This window comes from Anopheles coustani, chromosome 3, assembly GCF_943734705.1.
Source record: "Anopheles coustani chromosome 3, idAnoCousDA_361_x.2, whole genome shotgun sequence".
Taxonomy (NCBI): Eukaryota; Metazoa; Arthropoda; class Insecta; order Diptera; family Culicidae; genus Anopheles; species Anopheles coustani.
This window is the reverse complement of record NC_071288.1, coordinates 1,137,348-1,154,910: the sequence shown is the minus strand read 5'-3', so window position 1 is coordinate 1,154,910 and position 17,563 is coordinate 1,137,348. Positions and strand designations below refer to the sequence as shown.

The 17,563-nt window shown below is 47.1% G+C and overlaps 2 protein-coding genes across 3 annotated transcripts in view; one reads left to right on the top strand and one right to left on the bottom strand.

Moving 5' to 3' along the window:
- Window positions 1-92: 92 nt before the first annotated feature.
- LOC131272055 (glycogen debranching enzyme) lies at window positions 93-6,319 on the top strand. Of its 2 annotated transcripts, none has more exons than XM_058273672.1 (7): window positions 93-219; window positions 1,009-1,204; window positions 1,268-2,923; window positions 3,101-3,366; window positions 3,435-4,284; window positions 4,364-5,019; window positions 5,080-6,319. In XM_058273672.1, the coding sequence occupies exons 2-7, from the start codon at window positions 1,045-1,047 to the stop codon at window positions 6,088-6,090; spliced, it is 4,599 nt and encodes a 1,532-aa protein (XP_058129655.1). In that variant the 5' UTR covers window positions 93-219; window positions 1,009-1,044; the 3' UTR covers window positions 6,091-6,319. The 2 variants fall into 2 exon arrangements, with proteins under 2 accessions (XP_058129655.1, XP_058129654.1); XM_058273671.1 differs by lacking the exon at window positions 93-219 and adding an exon at window positions 903-944.
- Window positions 6,320-16,170: 9,851 nt separating this feature from the next.
- The window catches only part of LOC131260033 (uncharacterized), a 57,162-nt gene continuing 55,769 nt past the window's right edge, over window positions 16,171-17,563 (bottom strand). Inside the window, exons 6-7 of the mRNA XM_058261686.1 lie at window positions 17,372-17,559; window positions 16,171-17,294 (exon numbers count right to left, since the gene is read on the bottom strand). Of these exons, the coding sequence (XP_058117669.1) occupies window positions 16,939-17,294; window positions 17,372-17,559 (544 nt within the window). The 3' untranslated portion in view covers window positions 16,171-16,938. The remainder of the gene's footprint in view (window positions 17,295-17,371; window positions 17,560-17,563) is intronic.

Below are 17,563 nucleotides of genomic sequence, written 5' to 3'. Positions count from 1 at the left end.
TGTTATGCACTCCTTGACACGGATAGTTGTTTTCAGTTGTTCAAATTAGAGGTCACCTTCATAGGTTTGAAAATTCAATCACTCCTCGAGCTGGTCGGTTAATTTTCGTGAAATCCTGTGAAGTGCACCCCCTTTCGAGCGACATTTTGCGTTTCCCACTGGATTGCAGTACATTGAGTGGAGTGCTGTTGGTATAGACCTTAGAAGAATATCGTTTTGGTGAGTAAAATCGTGTGCTCCAAGCGGGAGTGCATTTTTAATCTGGTCAATTGTTCAAACACCTTCGCTGCGTATAACCATCCTTTCTTGCTAAATTACTCAATGTACGTCTTGGGTGACCTACCTTGGGTGCTTAAGATACATTTTCTTATCTTTTATGTTACCAATTTCGTACATAATTCCCCACAAAAACCATCCACCACCCGGTGGGCAGGTTCCCAAATCGAACAAAAAGGAAAGTGATTGTTTTGGCTGCGCTCAGGTGGTTGTGCACGTGAATTATATTTAGCCGAAACGCAAGAAGAAAAGGTACAAGCTCCGCGAATGCAGAAGGAATCTGTTTGTAATCAATCTCATTGCACTTTCGAGGTCGAGGTTAGAAGGAATGTAGAGGAAACAGCCCAACTGCACCTCTCGTGTGCTGATCAGCTGTGCGATTCAGGCCGGAGTGACCGAATGCGATTGCGCTGATAATAGTGTAGCTTTTTTCCCGGCATATTTTGTAAACATTTCCGACGGCGCCCTCGTGTGATAATCGGTTAATCGGTTTTGCAATGTCCGGAAAGATGTGTTTTTTTATACTGTTAATGATCTCCCATGTCCGCTCGTGTTGAGTTGGAATTGGAAGGCACATTGAGACCCAGCGGGTCAGTCGTGCCAGATCGTTTCGATCGCAACGTAGTATGTCCGTACCGAGACGGCTGTCCAGTGCCTTCACTCCGTTGGTGAATCGATTGAGCCCTGCCTTTGGTGTTCACTTGATTAACAGGTTGTCCTTTTATTTTTCAGAGTGCCATCGAAGAAGTTACCGAATTGTGTGCCACCATGGGTGATGGAGTTATTTCGATAAAGCTGGCCATACACGACGGCAACCAGGGTGACGGAGCTCTCTATCGTTTGAAGAAAAACTCGCTTGTCCATGTACATCCCGGTGCATCGCTGTTGGGACGACGTGTGGCCTTGTTCTGCAACTATCCGGAAGATGGTAAAAGGATCTTTCTATCGCATTAGGCCATGGGTCACTTATAACTCTCTATTTTCATTGTAGGAAAAGATTTCGATCGAAAATCTTATAGACGGCTCGAGTGGTGTTCGTCCACCGGATCACCGGTCGAAGCACCGGCCGATGGGTCGGTATATTTCCCCATCAAGGACATCGATTACTACTGCAATGTGCACTTGACCAAATCGGGAGCTTATCATTTCTACGCCCTCTACGAAGAGTGTCCCGAGGCAGGCCCGCAGGCAGGGATTTACGTCCAAATCGAGCCGCAGCTGACGGTCGGAAAGGGCGATGCGGCGACGCACCTTCCGCTCGATGCAATCCGCTGTCAGACGGTGATTTCGAAGCTTCTCGGACCGATCGACACGTGGGAGGCAAAGTTGCGGGTGGGCAAAGAGTCCGGCTACAATATGATACACTTTACGCCCGTCCAGGAGCTGGGTGGTTCGAGATCGGCCTACTCGCTGCGGAACCAGTTGAATGTGAATCCCGATTTCCACAGCAAGGCTGGTAAAACGGTGACGTACGACGATGTGGAGGCTATTATGCGCAAAATGCGCGAGGAGTGGAATGTGGCTTCGATTTGTGACATTGTGTTGAACCACACGGCCAACGAGTCCATCTGGATCCGGGAGTATCCCGAGTGCAGCTACAACTGCTTCACCTGTCCCCATCTGCGTCCGGCGTTTTTGCTCGATGCGTTGCTGGCGCGAGTCGGCGACGACGTGAAGGACGGTATGTTGGCGCACGTTGGCGTTCCGGAGGTGGTCGAGGCGGAAGATCACCTGCAGGCGATCCGCTGGCAGATACAATCGAGCTATCTTCCGCAAATTAAGCTGTTTGAGTTGTACCAGTGCAATGTGGACAAGTACGTTCAGCGGTTCAGCGAGGAGTGTGGCAAGCGTAGCCCAACCCGCCCCCAGGACGTTCCCGAGGGGGACATTAAGCTTCGCATGGATCCGGAATACCGACGACTGGGGGCCGAGATTGACTTCGATCGTGCCATGAGCATCTACAACGTCTTCCGGCAGGACTGTTTCGATGAGGACAGCCGAAAGCGCAAGTGTTCCGAGGCGTTCCGCGCCCGGTTGCAGTTCCTAAACGAAGAGGTACGTCGCGAGATTCAGGCGCACGTCGATTATGCCATCGAAAACTGCCTGGCCGGAGCACGGTACGAGCGTGTGCAGCCGGATGGTCCACGGGTAAAGGGAATCTCGCTCAAGTACCCGCTGTTCATGAAGTACTTCACGCACTACGGAACGCAAGGCAAGACGCTGAAGGAAATCGAAACGATGATGTACGGTGGCCCGGGTAAACTGTTTATGGCGCACAACGGTTGGGTGATTAACGGTGATCCGCTGAAGGACTTTGCCCGTGCCCAACCGGGCACCGGAAACGTTTATCTACGCCGCGAGCTCATCGCATGGGGTGACAGTGTGAAGCTACGGTACGGTGACAAACCGGAAGATAGTCCATACCTGTGGAAGCACATGCAAGAGTACGTGGACACGACGGCACGCATCTTCGACGGTGTTCGGCTGGACAACTGCCACTCGACGCCGCTGCATGTGGCCGAGTATCTGTTGGATTCGGCGCGCAAGGTCAACCCGGAGCTGTACGTTGCGGCCGAACTGTTTACCAACTCCGATCACACGGACAACATCTTCGTGAATCGGCTCGGCATAACGTCGCTCATTCGAGGTAAACATTGGTAACGGAGTCGAGTGAATGGGGATCGATTAACCGAGCTTCGAGAGTTCGAGTGTCGGAGCTTATCGCTTTGGATTGTTTAAACAAGCCGCCCGATAATGATTGCAAGCGTCGAACTAACTCGTTTCCTTGTTTAATAAAACATTTCTTCTTTCCACCTTCCTGCAGAGGCGCTTTCGGCATGGGATTCGCACGAGCAGGGCCGGTTGGTGTATCGGTACGGTGGAGCCCCCGTCGGTGCATTCTTCCCCTGCCCGAAGCGCATTCTGGCGCCTGGAATTGCGCACGCCCTGTTCATGGACCTTACGCACGACAATCCGTCGCCGGTGGAGAAGCGTTCGATCTTCGATCTGATCCCATCGGCGGCCCTCGTGTCGATGGCATGTTGCGCAACGGGCAGCAATCGTGGCTACGATGAGTTCGTTCCCCATCACGTAAGTACGGCGTGGCATTTCCCATTCCAATGGACCATTGCATAAACTCGTTCGTTCTCGTTTGCTAGATTCATGTGGTCGACGAGGAACGCCAGTATCAGGAATGGGGAAATCAGGTGGACAGCAACACGGGTTTGATTGCGGTGAAGGAAGCGCTGAACGTGCTGCACGGTGGCCTCGCAACGCGTGGTTTCGATCAGGTGTTTGTCGATCAGATGCACCCGGACATTGTGGCCGTCACGCGCCATTCGCTGACGAACCACGAGACGGTCATTCTTGTGGCGCACTCCGCCTTCGGATACCCGAACCCCTGGGCCGGCCCGACGGGCGTACGTCCGCTGGAGTTCGAGGGTGAATTCAAGGAGATTGTGCTTGAGGTGCAAATCTACAAGAAAACCGGCCAAACGTTCGATCGACCGACGGATTTCGTGAAAAACGCCGACTACATCAATGGCGTCAGCGAGTACGTGGTGGACCTGAAGCGTAATCTCAAGCTCGAAGAATCGGACATCTTTGGCAAGGAAGCGGTCGTGAAGGGAAACGTAACACAGTTGCACTTTTCCAACCTTAAACCCGGCTCCGTGGTTGCGGTTCGTGTGGCACTGAAGGATAGCGTGCGGGGACATTTTGATAACCTACAATCGTTGGTTAAGGAGTTCCACCAGGATCGGGGCTCGCGGTACGCGGAATTGCAGCACATTCTTTCCAAGTTGAACCTGGTGGACTTTAATAAACTGCTGTACTGCTGTGCCGAGGAGGAACGGGACAATGGAGGTGGCCCGTACAACATCGAAGGCTACGGAGATCTGGTGTACTGTGGATTGCAGGGTGTTATGTCCATTCTGTCGGATATCGGACCGAACAACGATCTCGGCCATCCGCTGGCGAATAATCTTCGTACTGGAAACTGGTTGATTGGTAAGCTTCGTGCGATCGTTACCCTTTGGGGTCTTCTGTTAAATAAACATTAACCCAATTTCTTTTTTAATAATTTTAGATTACTGCTCCCAGCGTTTGTTGAAGTATGAAACTCTGATCCCGATGGCCAAGTGGTTGGAGAACAACCTGAAATCGTTGAAAGAGATCCCACGCTACATGATTCCGAGCTACTTCGACGTGATCATCACGAACGTGCATCGTTTGGCGATCGCGGCCGCGTGCAATCTCATGTCGGACTTTGTCAGCCATGGTTCCAACTTTGCGCGTCGTCTCGCCCTCGGCTCGGTGCAGTGTGTAAGCGTTTGCCCGTCGGCCAATTTGCCCCGCTTGAGCCCGAACGTGGCTGAGCCGAAGCCGCAGGACCATTGCGCCACGATGGCTGCCGGATTGCCCCACTTTGCGACCGGGTACATGCGCTGCTGGGGACGTGACACCTTCATTGCGATCCGGGGACTGACGCTGCTGACCGGTCGGTACGATGAGACGCGCTACATGATCCTTGGATTCGGTGGATGCCTACGCCACGGGTTGATTCCGAATCTACTCGATGGGGGGCAGAATGCTCGGTTCAACTGTCGCGATGCCGTTTGGTGGTGGCTGTACACCATCAAGCAGTACGTCGATGAGGTACCCAACGGTAAGGCCATCCTGAAGGATAAGGTTTCGCGTCTCTACCCAACGGACGACTCGGAAGCGAAAGCACCGGGTGAATGTGTAAGTAAAACTGGATGCCTTTAAAAGACCACAGGGAGTGAATTCTTTTTTTCATTTTAGGACCAAATGCTGTACGAAACGATTCAAGAAGCGTTGACGGTGCACTTCCAGGGGTTGTCCTATCGCGAACGAAACGCTGGCACGCGCATCGATGCGCACATGAAGGATAAGGGATTCAACAATCGCATCGGAGTGAATCCCGACACTGGGTTCGTGTTTGGCGGAAACAATGCCAACTGTGGCACCTGGATGGATAAGATGGGCTCGTCGGATAAGGCCGGCAATCGGGGTGTACCGTCGACGCCTCGTGATGGATCCGCCGTCGAGCTGGTCGGATTGCAGATGGCAGGTTTGCGCTTCATGCAGCAGATGGCGGAGCAGAAGGTGATTCCGGTGACTTCGGTCGAACGTACGTCCTACAACGGCACCAAAACGGTGTGGACGTACAAGGAGTGGGCCAACCGGATTGCGGCCAACTTTGAGCGGGAGTTTTACGTGGACGAATCGACCGACAGCTCGTACGCAAACAAGCGCGGCATGTACAAGGACACGGTTGGGTCGGAAATCCCCTGGACCGACTTTCAGCTGCGGTGCAATTTTCCGATCGCACTGCTGGCCGCCCCGGAGCTGGCCGATCCCAAGCACGCCTGGCGTGCGCTCGAGAACGCCAAAAAGTACCTGCTCGGGCCGGTGGGCATGAAAACGCTCGACTTCGAGGATTGGGGCTACCGTGGAAATTATGATAATTCCATCGACAGCGACGACAAAACGGTCGCCCACGGTGCCAACTACCACAACGGACCGGAATGGGTGTGGCCGATCGGGTTTTACCTTCGGGCGCGCCTGATATTCGCCAAAGCAAACGGCGTCCTCAAGGAGACGGTGGCGGAGACGTGGAAAATCTTGCAAACCCACCTCAACGAGCTGCAACGCTGCCATTGGCGCGGTCTGGCCGAACTGACGAACGAGAATGGCGCGTTCTGCAAGGATTCGTGCCGAACTCAAGCATGGAGCATGGGCTGTGTGCTCGAAGTGCTGTACGATCTGGAAAAGTACGAAAAGGAGCTTTAAATATTTTTATTTTCGACGCATCACTGTCGCCACACGCTTCCACTGCCCTGGGGGAGAAAAAATAGGAAAGTGCCATCCTACAGATTGTTTTATATCATGCCATTGTTTATTTTGTCATCACTGTTGTTGTTTTAGAGGTTCTTCAAATAGAATATAGTACGGTGCGTATCAAAAATGTACCTAGTTAGTGTTTGCCATGCCCATATAGTCAGAGTAAAAAGATAATACTCAGCACAAACAGAATGTTGACTTATATGTTCATACAATTCCATCATCTAATGAATATCAAAGAAATTCCACAAAGAAGTGTTTGTGGGATGATGATTCGGATGGGATTATTTTTGGATCCGGCTGCGGGAGGTACGATGCTAAGAGAGCCCACCACATGTTAAAAATTATTCAAGTCTTCCAGGAACGTTTTAAAGCGAAACGGAAATGAGTCATCTAGATTATGAGTTCTTTGAATGAGCAGTTTTGTCTTTCTTCTGTATTCACGTGAATACAAATGATTTTTTTGGATTGGATCATGGTTTATTGAACGTGACATAAATCGACCGCAAAAGATGGAATGGGATTTGAAATGAGCATTCCTAAAGTTCGTCGGGAAGCGAAACGATTCAAATGAAGCATCGAAAAAGGCACGCCGATGTGAATGCAAACGGACCGCGTGTAGCTGATGCGACAATGTTAATTAAAACGAAATACGTCATTGGAAGTCCTCGGTATCCTTTTGTATATAACGTTATCGCGTGCCCACTGTCCCACACTGTCCACCGTGTCCAGCTGAACGCTGGTTTAATGGTGGTTTTCAGTGGGTCAATTTTTGTCACGCTACCAGCAGCGGTGAATAATCCAGTGAAAGCACGGGCGACGATAAATTATCACTTTCCAATTACTTTTAACAAGCGCCACCAAAAAGGAAGGGAGTAAGGGTTGGGGTTTTTAAAAATTCGGTTCAATTTATAGAGTGCGGCATTGGAGTTCCATTCCATCATTCCTCTTTTCGCTCCTCACCGGTTTATGCCGTGAAAAAGCTTTACACAACTACATGTAATGGACTTCGGGGTCCATGTGGTCAATGAGTCATTGTTGTGGTATGAATCGGTGCACGCATGTTCGGTTTATGATCATTTTTTTTGTAGAAAAGTAAAGCCGTTGTAATTTTTAAATTCGATTTTATTTTACAAAATGCAACAAAACAATCATTGTGTCATCTTCTGTCAATTCGATTGTCAAATTTTTCAGCTGAGTCACAGAGCTATCTGCCAGTGAACAATTTTGGTTTTATTCATGAAAGTGATTTCATAATTTACTCACATATTATTAAATTGCTGCATTAGAAGGAGCATGAGATGCCTTATTTAAAAGCAACTACCTCGTATCTACCCCAAGACACAGTCATTTTTTTTGTGATTTGAGCTTTTAAACGCATCTACCTCTTTCATAACAATGTCGCTAAATTGTTTGTAATCGCCATTATCAGCAATGGCTTTTGCAATTTTAGCAAATTCTTCACCTTTTCCCATCTGGATAGCTATCCGAAAATTATTCACATCTTGCACGAAATTTTCACTTTCATCATACGCATCATTCACCATCGCCACAAGATATTTATTCTGCACTAATTTTATTGGGACTTTGACATCATGCTGTAGCGTTCTTCTCTTTCGATCGTCCTCTATCTTTTGTAGGTGCTCATTAACCTGCATGACAGAAACCATTCAAACATTTTACAGAAACAAAGATTTTAGTATTTCGATTCATAACAAAGATTCAAACACTAGACACACTCACTATTTTGGTTATTTCTGCTTTGTCTAGACCCATCGTACGGTTCGTATGTGCTTGGATTGATGATTAGCAATTTACGGTTTTCGAAACGTGCCAATGTTCTGAGGCGATAGCAACTTGTCTCAGCTAGCAGTAGAGATGAACTGCGTTGCTCAACGCGATGTTGCGTATTTATTTCTGCACACAACATACCACTGCGTAAGGTGCACCCCACTGTCCATGGACAGCCGCGGTTCTTGGAATTGCACAAAAGTCATCCGTTATCAGCATGTGTTAGTAGCAGGTTGTTTTGCTTTGCTTTCGTAGGTCGTTTTATCTGGCAATTCCCAGAAGCGTTAGTCAATGCGCAACATCGCGTCGGGCACCGCAGTTTATCTCTAGTGGTGGCTGAGACAAGTTGCTATCGCCGATATGCTATGCTAAATTTCTTATCATAAATACAAGCACATACGAACCGAACGATGGATCTAGACCAGGGGTCGGCAAAGTCCGGCCCGCGGGCCAAATCCGGCCTGCGGGCCAAATCCGCACATACGAACCGAACGATGGATCTAGACCAGGGGTCGGCAAAGTCCGGCCTGCGGGCCAAATCCGGCCCGCCAACTGATTTTATCCGGCCCGTGAGAAAATTTTAGTGGTTCATTCAAAAAACCCATCTCAATTTTTATCGGATTTGTCAAGTTCGTTTTCTTGGCAAACTTGGCAAGATTTCAACGACGTGTTCCTGTTATATGTTGGGATCCAAAATCAAAATTTAGCAAAAACAAGTATGAAAATGTTTTAAAAAGTCTTATGCAAAAATTTCAAATATTTTATCTTTTACCACTTTTTATATAACTTTATTATTTAGAAAGATGAAACTCCATTGAAAAGGTGACTACTTTGAAAAAATTCAGTCATCGTTTAAGGTATGCGGCCCGCGGTTTCAGTTTCTTTTTAATTATCTGGTCCTTTAGGGAAATGTATGCCGACCCCTGATCTAGTCGATACTAAAATAATCGAGGTAGTGAGTGTGTCCAGTGTTTGAATATTTGTTGTGCATAGAAACATTAAAATCGGTAAAATCCCAAATGAAGCTCCCCCAGCCGAAATCACTGTCGTGGCTACACTACGGGCCCCCCTAATTTCACAAATTTTTAACAAACTCCCTTTTACGGTAGACTTAGCGAAGTCACCTCGTTGCGCTCGATGCGGGTGCGTTTTGGTTTATGCTATCCACCTTGCCTAGTTTAACCGATTAATTCAAACCAGCTTCTAACGGAAACGGTTCAAATATTCAAAATGAATTGATGTGCCACCACCTAGGGGGTCCGCGACAGCCGAGCGGTAGCGCCGGGACTCACCACCTCGACGGCGTGGGTTCGAATCCCAACCGAGACCGGACCCTCCCCTGTACGAGAGGACTGACTATCCACGTACAACAGAGAAACAAGTCCCGTAAGCCCTTAACGGGCAGGCATGACCAAGAGGTCGTTACGCCAAGAAGAAGAAGATGATGTGCCACCTATTGCATAACTTTCAGGCAAATGTGAAAAAATCGGCTACGATGCGGCGACTTAGGGGCCTTATTTAAGATTTTACCAAATTCGGAGTTCGATTCCATCATTCCTCTATTCGCTCCTCACCGGTTTATGCCGTGATTGCGCTTCAGCTTCGGGTATTTATGCCTGTGCGAACATTGCAGAGAAATAAAGTTTTAAACAACTACATGTAATGGAGTTCGGGGTCCATTTGGTCAATGAGTCATTATTGTGGTATGAATCGGTGCACGCATGTTCGGTTTATGATCTTTTTTTTTTGTAGAAAAGTAAAGCCGTAGCAATTTCTAAATACGATTTTTATTTTACAAACTGCAACAAAATAATCATCGTGTCATCTTCTGTGAGTTCGATTGTCAATTTTTTCAGCTGAGTCACAGAGCTATCTACCAGTGAACAATTTTGGTTTTTTTCATGAAAGTGATTTCATAACAATGTCTTTAAAATCTTTGTAATCGCCATCAGCCTTAATGTCGTTAGTGTACGTTGTTGCGATTTTAGCAAAGTCAAGCTTTCTATCTTTGCCATCAAACAAACCTTTTTCCTTCATCACCTCGAAAAACTCGTCCAACTTAGCCTCATCAACTGCTTCACCTTTTTTCAACTGCATAGCTATCCGAAAATTATTCACATCTTGCACGACATTTTCCGTTTCATGCAACACCTTGTTCAGCGTCGCCACAAGACATTCATTCTGCACAAAATCTTTCGGTTTGTCGATAAGATTCTGTAGCTTTCCTTTCTCTCGATCCAATAGCTCTTTTTCCTCTTGATACGATAGCGGTTTTTTCTTTTGATCCTCGGCCTCTCTTAGGATCTTTTGTCGGTGCTCATTAACCTGCAAGAAAGAAACCATTCAAACATTTTACAGAAACAAAGATTTTAGTATTTCAATTCACAACCAATATTCAAACACTAAATACACTCACTATCCTGATTAATTCTTCTTTGTTTAGACCCATCGCGCGGTTCGTATTTGCTTGGATTGATGATTATCAATTTACGGTTTTCGAAACGTACCAAAGTTCTCAGGCGATAGCAACTTGTCTCAACCAGCAGTAGAGATGAACTGCGTTGCTCGTCGCGATGTTGCGTATTTATTTCTGCACACAACATACCACAGCGTAGGGTGCAGCCCACTGTCCATGGACAGCCGTGGTTCTTGGAATTGCACAAAAGTCATCCATTGTCAGCATGTGTTAGTAGCAGGTTGTTTTGCTTTGCTTTCGCAGGTCGTCTTATCTGGCAATTCCCAAAACCGCAACTAATCACTCCACGCTGTGGTATGTTGTGTGCGTTAATCAATGCGCAATATCGCGTCGGGCACCACAGTTTATCTTTAGTGGTGCAAATTTCTTATCGTAAATCCAAGCACATACGAACCGAACGATGGATCTAGACGATACTAAAATATTCGGGGTAGTGAGTGTGTCTAGTGCTTGAATCTTTGTTGTGCATCGAAACATTAAAATCGGTAAAATCCCAAATGAAGCTCCCCCAGCCGAAATCACTGTCGTAGCTACACCATTTGTGAGCGAATGTACCTAAAAGGTATGCAATGGGTGAAACAGTTGCCATTGTGTGAAGCGTTTGAATTGAATGTCTCGTTAAATTAAAGATTAAGGTTATACTGGACAGGATGTACAACATGAACTCCCTCATGCACTACTTCCATGAGTTTATAAAAATTCGACTACACAATCAACCCATGAGGTATGAGGGGGGCCCACGGGCCCTCCTTATTTCACAAATAACAAACTCCCTTTTTCGGTAGACCTAGCGCAAGAGGACGCCGTTTCAAACTCATTGGTTTATGCTATCCACCTTGCCCAGTTTAACCGATAACTTGAAACCATTACAGTTTCTAACGGAAATTCAAACGGTTCAAATATTCAAAATGAATTGAAGTGCCAGGCGCATAACTTTCAGACGCAAACGTGGAAAAAATGACGACGATGCGGTGACTTGAGGACCTCACCGGTTTATTTATGGGGGGAGGGGGGAGGAAGGAGTGGATGGATTTTACCAAATAATTAATTAAATAGAATTTAAGTTTGAACTATCTTAAAAGTGTCGTTAAACAATCGTTCATTCCGCTACTCATGCGGTTGGTTGGCAATTAAAACGGGTAGAAAATAAAAGGGCCGTTAAAAAGTTACATTACTTCACGAACGCAATATACTTTTACTTTTACTGCAACAACCGGAAGCACGAAACGGCAACAGAGTCACGATGGTGGGTAATGAGAATCAAATTGCAGTTTTCCTGTCCTTCGTGCAGTTCTCGTAGTGTTGTGTAACCGTGTTCCATTTCTTTTTCTCCCAAAAAAAAAAAGGAGTCGCACGTACGAGTCAAAGTGCAACCGACTTGGGCTATAAACAGCAGGGAGAAGTTAAGAGTTCTTCAATAATTGATTGTAATTATGGTTAAACGGAGGAGAGAAAGAAAATTGATCTAATCCTTTCAATTGGAGTTTCTCTCATTACAGCACACTCCTGTTCGGTAGAGTCATTGGAAAATGGAGGAGGAAAGCATGAAACTTTCCCCAATTTCAAAGTCCTATGAACTACCAGCTTGTTGCCAGCGTCCCTGTACACGAAGTAACCAACCGAAGTAACCAACCGGAAGTTGTCTCCTCGATGGCATGGTGTCAATGTTGCGAATTCGCTTTAAACCGTACCGGTCGGAATGACGAACACAGACATTTTCCATCGTCCAGGTTTACGATTCTCCGAACCGGCAGAGGAGGGACACGAGAAACAAAATTAAGGTGCAAATGGGACACCTAATCAAATTATGTTCGAACCAACTCTCGCCCGGGGATATGCATGGGTAGCTTCCACATTAAGTTGGACAAAAAGTGGCCCTTTTTGGCCGATTTCGAGCGCCCGATGGAGAGTGGACGAAGTAACAGGAGAGGGAACAGCTGCCAGGGGGTATGGTCGCATCGGAGGGCTCCGTTTCCCAGCGGAAAATTGCTGCACGGCAGTCTGAAAAGGGATGAGTTTTGTGTCCGATAATGGACGGTATTACTGAGGCAGCTCTCTGTTGCTACTAGGAAAAGCTTTTTGACAAACTCCCACCAGGGCTGGGCCGATGAAAACGGTTCTACTGTTTCTTTAATAAGCTATCATGCAAACGTTGCCCCAAAAATCAATAGGACTCATTAATTATGGTTGTAATTTTAACCACACGATTACTTGCTCGGAGACAAAATTCCAAGGAATATCAATTTGGTATTTCCGTTTGATTTCAGCTCGTTTGAAATGCATTTTCCAAGTAGCTATTTTTGGATGTGATTAACAAAATAGCTTTGGGCGATTTACGCTTCGTAGGAAATATGCGCGTTTGCTCCTCGTATATGGACTTTTCTGCCCGAAGGAACAGATTCTCATCTCACTGTTTTCAATTAATTCTTCGTATGTAACCTCCCCCGGAGGGTTAGAATAAAAATCAAAGAAACAGGGACGACAGACGACTGATGACTGGTGGCTGGTATCCTTGAACGGTATGTTGTAGTGCGGTTACGCATGGAAACGGATCCTGCAGTGAGATATGTTCCATGCGCCGCAGGGACAAAACGACGGGCGACAAGCAGAACCGACAGATTGAGGTGAACCCGGGGTTGAGGGAAAAAAAAATCCCGGGAATGGGATCTGTCAGCTACAGCGGAGGATTTTCCCATGCAAACCCCCCCCCCCCCCCCGGATCCCGATGTCTTGGAATGCGAGCGAAAGAGGAAGCACAAAAAGCGGCATCTCCAGCGGGCAGCCGGAGTGTGTTGGTAAACGGAGTAATAAACACTTCACGTACGTGCTGAAGCGATAACAAAGTGCAAATCTTGTGCCCTCGTTCGGTTCGGACCGTTCGCACGAGCTCGCAACGGATGCCCATGTAAAGCAATCCCTGTACCTTTTGCTGGTAGGTTTCCCGCTGTTTTTCTTCCGTCGGTGTTCTCCGTTTTTGCGATCCCGTTACGGGCCAATTGCATCCCGGGCCAGCAATCAGCCCGGGGTTGGGTGCACCCCGGTTTGAAGGTGAGCGGAATCCTGGGAATCAGCAAGCAGAAAAGTGTACCTTGCAGCCCTAGCCCGATCCTGCCCTGTCCTGGTCCTGGTGGCCATAAGCTCAGTTCAGTCTCCGAGCGAGATCGATTCCCTGGGTGGGGATTTAAATGAAAATTGATATGGAAATCGTTTGCACGTGCCATATTCTCAGGGTGGCTCGCAATCCGAAGGATGGCATTGGGCCAATCGGGATTGAGCCCCGGGGGGTGGGCGCGTTTGCAAACGGTCGGACACTTCGTCGGAAAAGCTTCCGTTCCCTCCGCCAGATCGGTGTCCGGATTATGGCGTTGGTGGGTGGTGGGTGGAAAAATTGCGAATGCAGACCAATCATCGAGGAAATGGAGAAGCTTTTCCGGTGTGCTCAGTGGGAGGAAAAATGATCCGACCATGCCTATTGACCACCACCGCCGAGTGTGATCCAGATGACCGGCCCGGACCTTTCGCATCCAAAGTCGGCACGTAAGCGCATAAAAAAATAACCCTCAACATTGGGGGGGGGGGGGGGGGGGGGGGGGGGAGGGGGGGGAAAGGCGAGCGCGGAGTTCCCTGCGTGACTCGGACTGGATTAAGAATGATCAACAACAGCGCCATCATCATCGTTTTTAAGTTGAAGGCGTCCAGTCGAAGGTTGTTGGCGTTGAGAAGCCAATTAGATGCGATTGGAGGTAGGCAAAGCTTCTCGGAGGTAAAACCCCGAACGGAGGATACTGGTTTATTGTGTATTGTGTGTCAAGATCGAAAGGTGGAGAAAAAGGTCACCCCCGAAAACAGCAGCGCCTTTGGGGTGAAAAGAAAATCTTCTCGCCATTGTGGTGTGAATATGGTGCGGACACCAACGCTCGCTCTGTCGGAGAACTCATTCGGCTAGAAATGGGGGGGGTTCGGATGGATTTTCTTCTGGCCGAAGCACGCAACACCAATTTATGGTTTCTTCCCGGCCCTGGGAAAAGGGGGGGAGGGCAAAGAATGGAAAAGCTGAAAATGGAAATTTATTCAATCATCCTCGCATTGATATTCATGCGTAATGAACTCCCCGACGAATGATGTTCTGGAGAGTATCCCGAATTTCCATCGGTTGTGGTGTGTGTGTGTGTGTGTGAGAGAGAGAGAGGGGGAGAGAAAAATCTTCCGAAACCGAGAATGAGTGTTACTTCGGGCCAATGTGTTACCGGGGTTGGGAACGAGTATCAAAGAATTTTATTTTCCTCGCAAGAGCATCCCCAAGTTAGTGTGCCGGTGTGCGAGGACGTTGTCGGAACACCGAATGAAAAACCATGTATTTGCCCTATTGCAACGAGGATTGTTGAGGCTACAAAAATCAACCGGGTCTGAATTATGTAAGCGGACGAGCACACCGGATGCCCAGCATGGGGCCACGGGTTGGCTTTCGGGACGGTCTGGGTCGATTTATTTTTATCTAATTCGGAATAAATTGTCGGTCGCATGTTTCGCACTAATATGCACTGATGGGAGTTTTATGGTGACGGAAGAGGGCTAAACTTTCATTCGACGGAGACGGAAAATCAACGACTCCTGAGTTTTGGCTGGAGATTACCTAAACATCCGGGTGTTCTGGGAAATTCGCACTCGGCGTATTCTGTAGAGAGTGGTATTATTTAACTATGCATGATAATTCATACTAGATTTAAAGCGTTTGCTTCCTCCTAGAAGACCAGGGTTAGGTTTACTTTATCTTCATGAACCAAAAATATTTATCGCGTGTAGTTTTTTAAGTCAACTTTAAGAAAACAATGAAAGGAAATATGCTCCTTTTGCTGTTGTCGTTACGATAACGATTTTTCTTTCGCTTCAGTACTCACAAGAAAACGGTAACAGTGAATTTCAATTTCTCCTACGCATTAGTCGTTTATTTTCAATGTTTTATGAACCTTTCACACATGATCCAATGTTTCCATTCAACGAATGATGATAATGAATTTTCGTTTCGAATTCCGTGTTTTTTTTTTGCTAGCTGCATCCGATTGGGACATGCATCCAACCGCCACTGTGTGGCAACACTGCACACCTCTCTGGACTCACTCCACTTGATGATTGTTGTAGTTCTTTTATTTCCTTATTGGCTGCGTCTCGTTTTGATTTATACAGAGATTATTTGATTTATTTCTGTTTTCTTTTTTCTTGTTCACCTGTCCCCTCTCCTGTATGTTCTGTGGTTTTGTGTGGGGTAAAATGTGTGTGTGTGTGTGAAAGAAAAACTCATGTTTTATAACGGTTTGGTTTGGTTGCTTTACCGCTGGTTCGGCTGGTCTTGAGAAAGGGAAATCAGGGGATCATTAAACATTATGTTATGACTCTATCTAGGCGACCGAATTGAGCCATCGTCTATCGCCATCGCTAAGGGCCGTTGGTTTTGATAGTGCCATGTTTTTGTTTTTTTGTTTTGTTTTATTTGAGACCACTGCCTTCCTGTATTGCCTACAATTTCGTACTAGATTTAGTCTTACTTACATAACTCTCTGTTTTGCAATACTTTGGTTGGTTGTCGTTTACTTGCATTGTGTTTTTATTTTTCATCAACACTCTCACGCATTTCCTAAAAGAATGGGAGAAAAGTGGGGAATCTCTTCTGTTCCGTTAAGAGACACGCGTACCTCATTTAATAGTTTAAACTTTTACCATCCTCATCCGAGTGTATGTCTGTTTTTTATCATTCATGGGATTGAATATTTCATTTAGTTCATCATGTTTCCACATGTTTGCTTTTTTTCTTCTTTTTTCGTTATGTTTGTATTTCTGTTTTTTTTTTTTACTAAAATTTGATTCATTACGTTTAGTTTTTCACTCTCATATCATTTCTAATGTACAGTTCCTTTGTTTTCGTGTTGTTGTCGCTCTTTGGGGGGGTTCCCCTACTTTACAGTTTAAATTCCGGCTTGGAATGAAATTCGATTACCGTGTTCCTACCTTGGTATCGGCAAATCCATTCGCTCAGGGTTTTTGTTGCAGTGATAGATCGGAAATGTTTGCACTTACCTAAAACGTGTATCCATAGATTCTGCGAACCCGTGCCTGGATGAGAGTATGTGTAATTTTATTTGGATTTTTCTTTTTTCGTTTCCACAGCATTCACCATTCTACCAATCACTATGTGCACCGTACGGGGCTTATCAATATGTTCAATAGAAACTTAACATTTATACATTTACAATACTCTCAACGAAACGCTTGTACACAACTTTTGGGAAAGTCGGAGAAGTGTCCAGGTAACGTCCAGTGCTGTCCTATTCCTTCGCAGTAACGGATCGTTGGAATCAATTTCTTCGACCTTTACGATGTCCCTCGGTTCGATGAGCTAATGTCGACCTTACCGAACTCGGACTCTGCTTCGTCTGATTCCACACAAACATCACAAGCTTGTTTGTCGAATTGTCGAGACCGAGCTTGGGAGCTTAACGTGCAATTCCTTTGCGCAAGGATATGGCGGAAGAAGATCATCTCACTTGACTGGGAATCGTGGCGGACTCGTCGCGAGCACTCTGCCGCGTCCGGTGGGTGGAGCTGTCGCTCTGGATGGTGCTTGGGGACGTGGTGCGAGTGCGTAGAGCAGTGCGAATCGAGACCAGTGCGAGCAGGACGATGCTGACCGGAAGTGTAAACCGGCGGAAACGGACGAGGACGCCTGCGGACACCGCGCTGAGCAGGAAGCGTGTCGCCCCGAGTAGGTTTGATATGGAGTAGATTAATTCACTAAAATTACAACTATTCAATGATACAAAAAGAAGGATAAGAGCTTGATGCGTCGGACACGGTACGCCACTGCTGGTCTGCATTGCCGCTGGATGTTCACCTGAGGGTGGGGGAGAAGAAATGGGTGTGTTACGTCGAGGATGGCCATGGCAATCGCGTTTGGACAAGGGAACCTACCGTTCAGTACGTGAACCTGTACGCTGGCGGAAATGGCACCGGTAGGGACGCAGGTGTAGTTGCCGGAGTCACGCAAGGTCGCCCTGGTCAGCATGAGCCGGCTGCTGGTGCCACCTTCCGTTTTCTCCGTCTCTAAGCTGATGCCGCCGCGGGCGGAATCAAAGTCAACGATTGACGATCCATGATACCTGT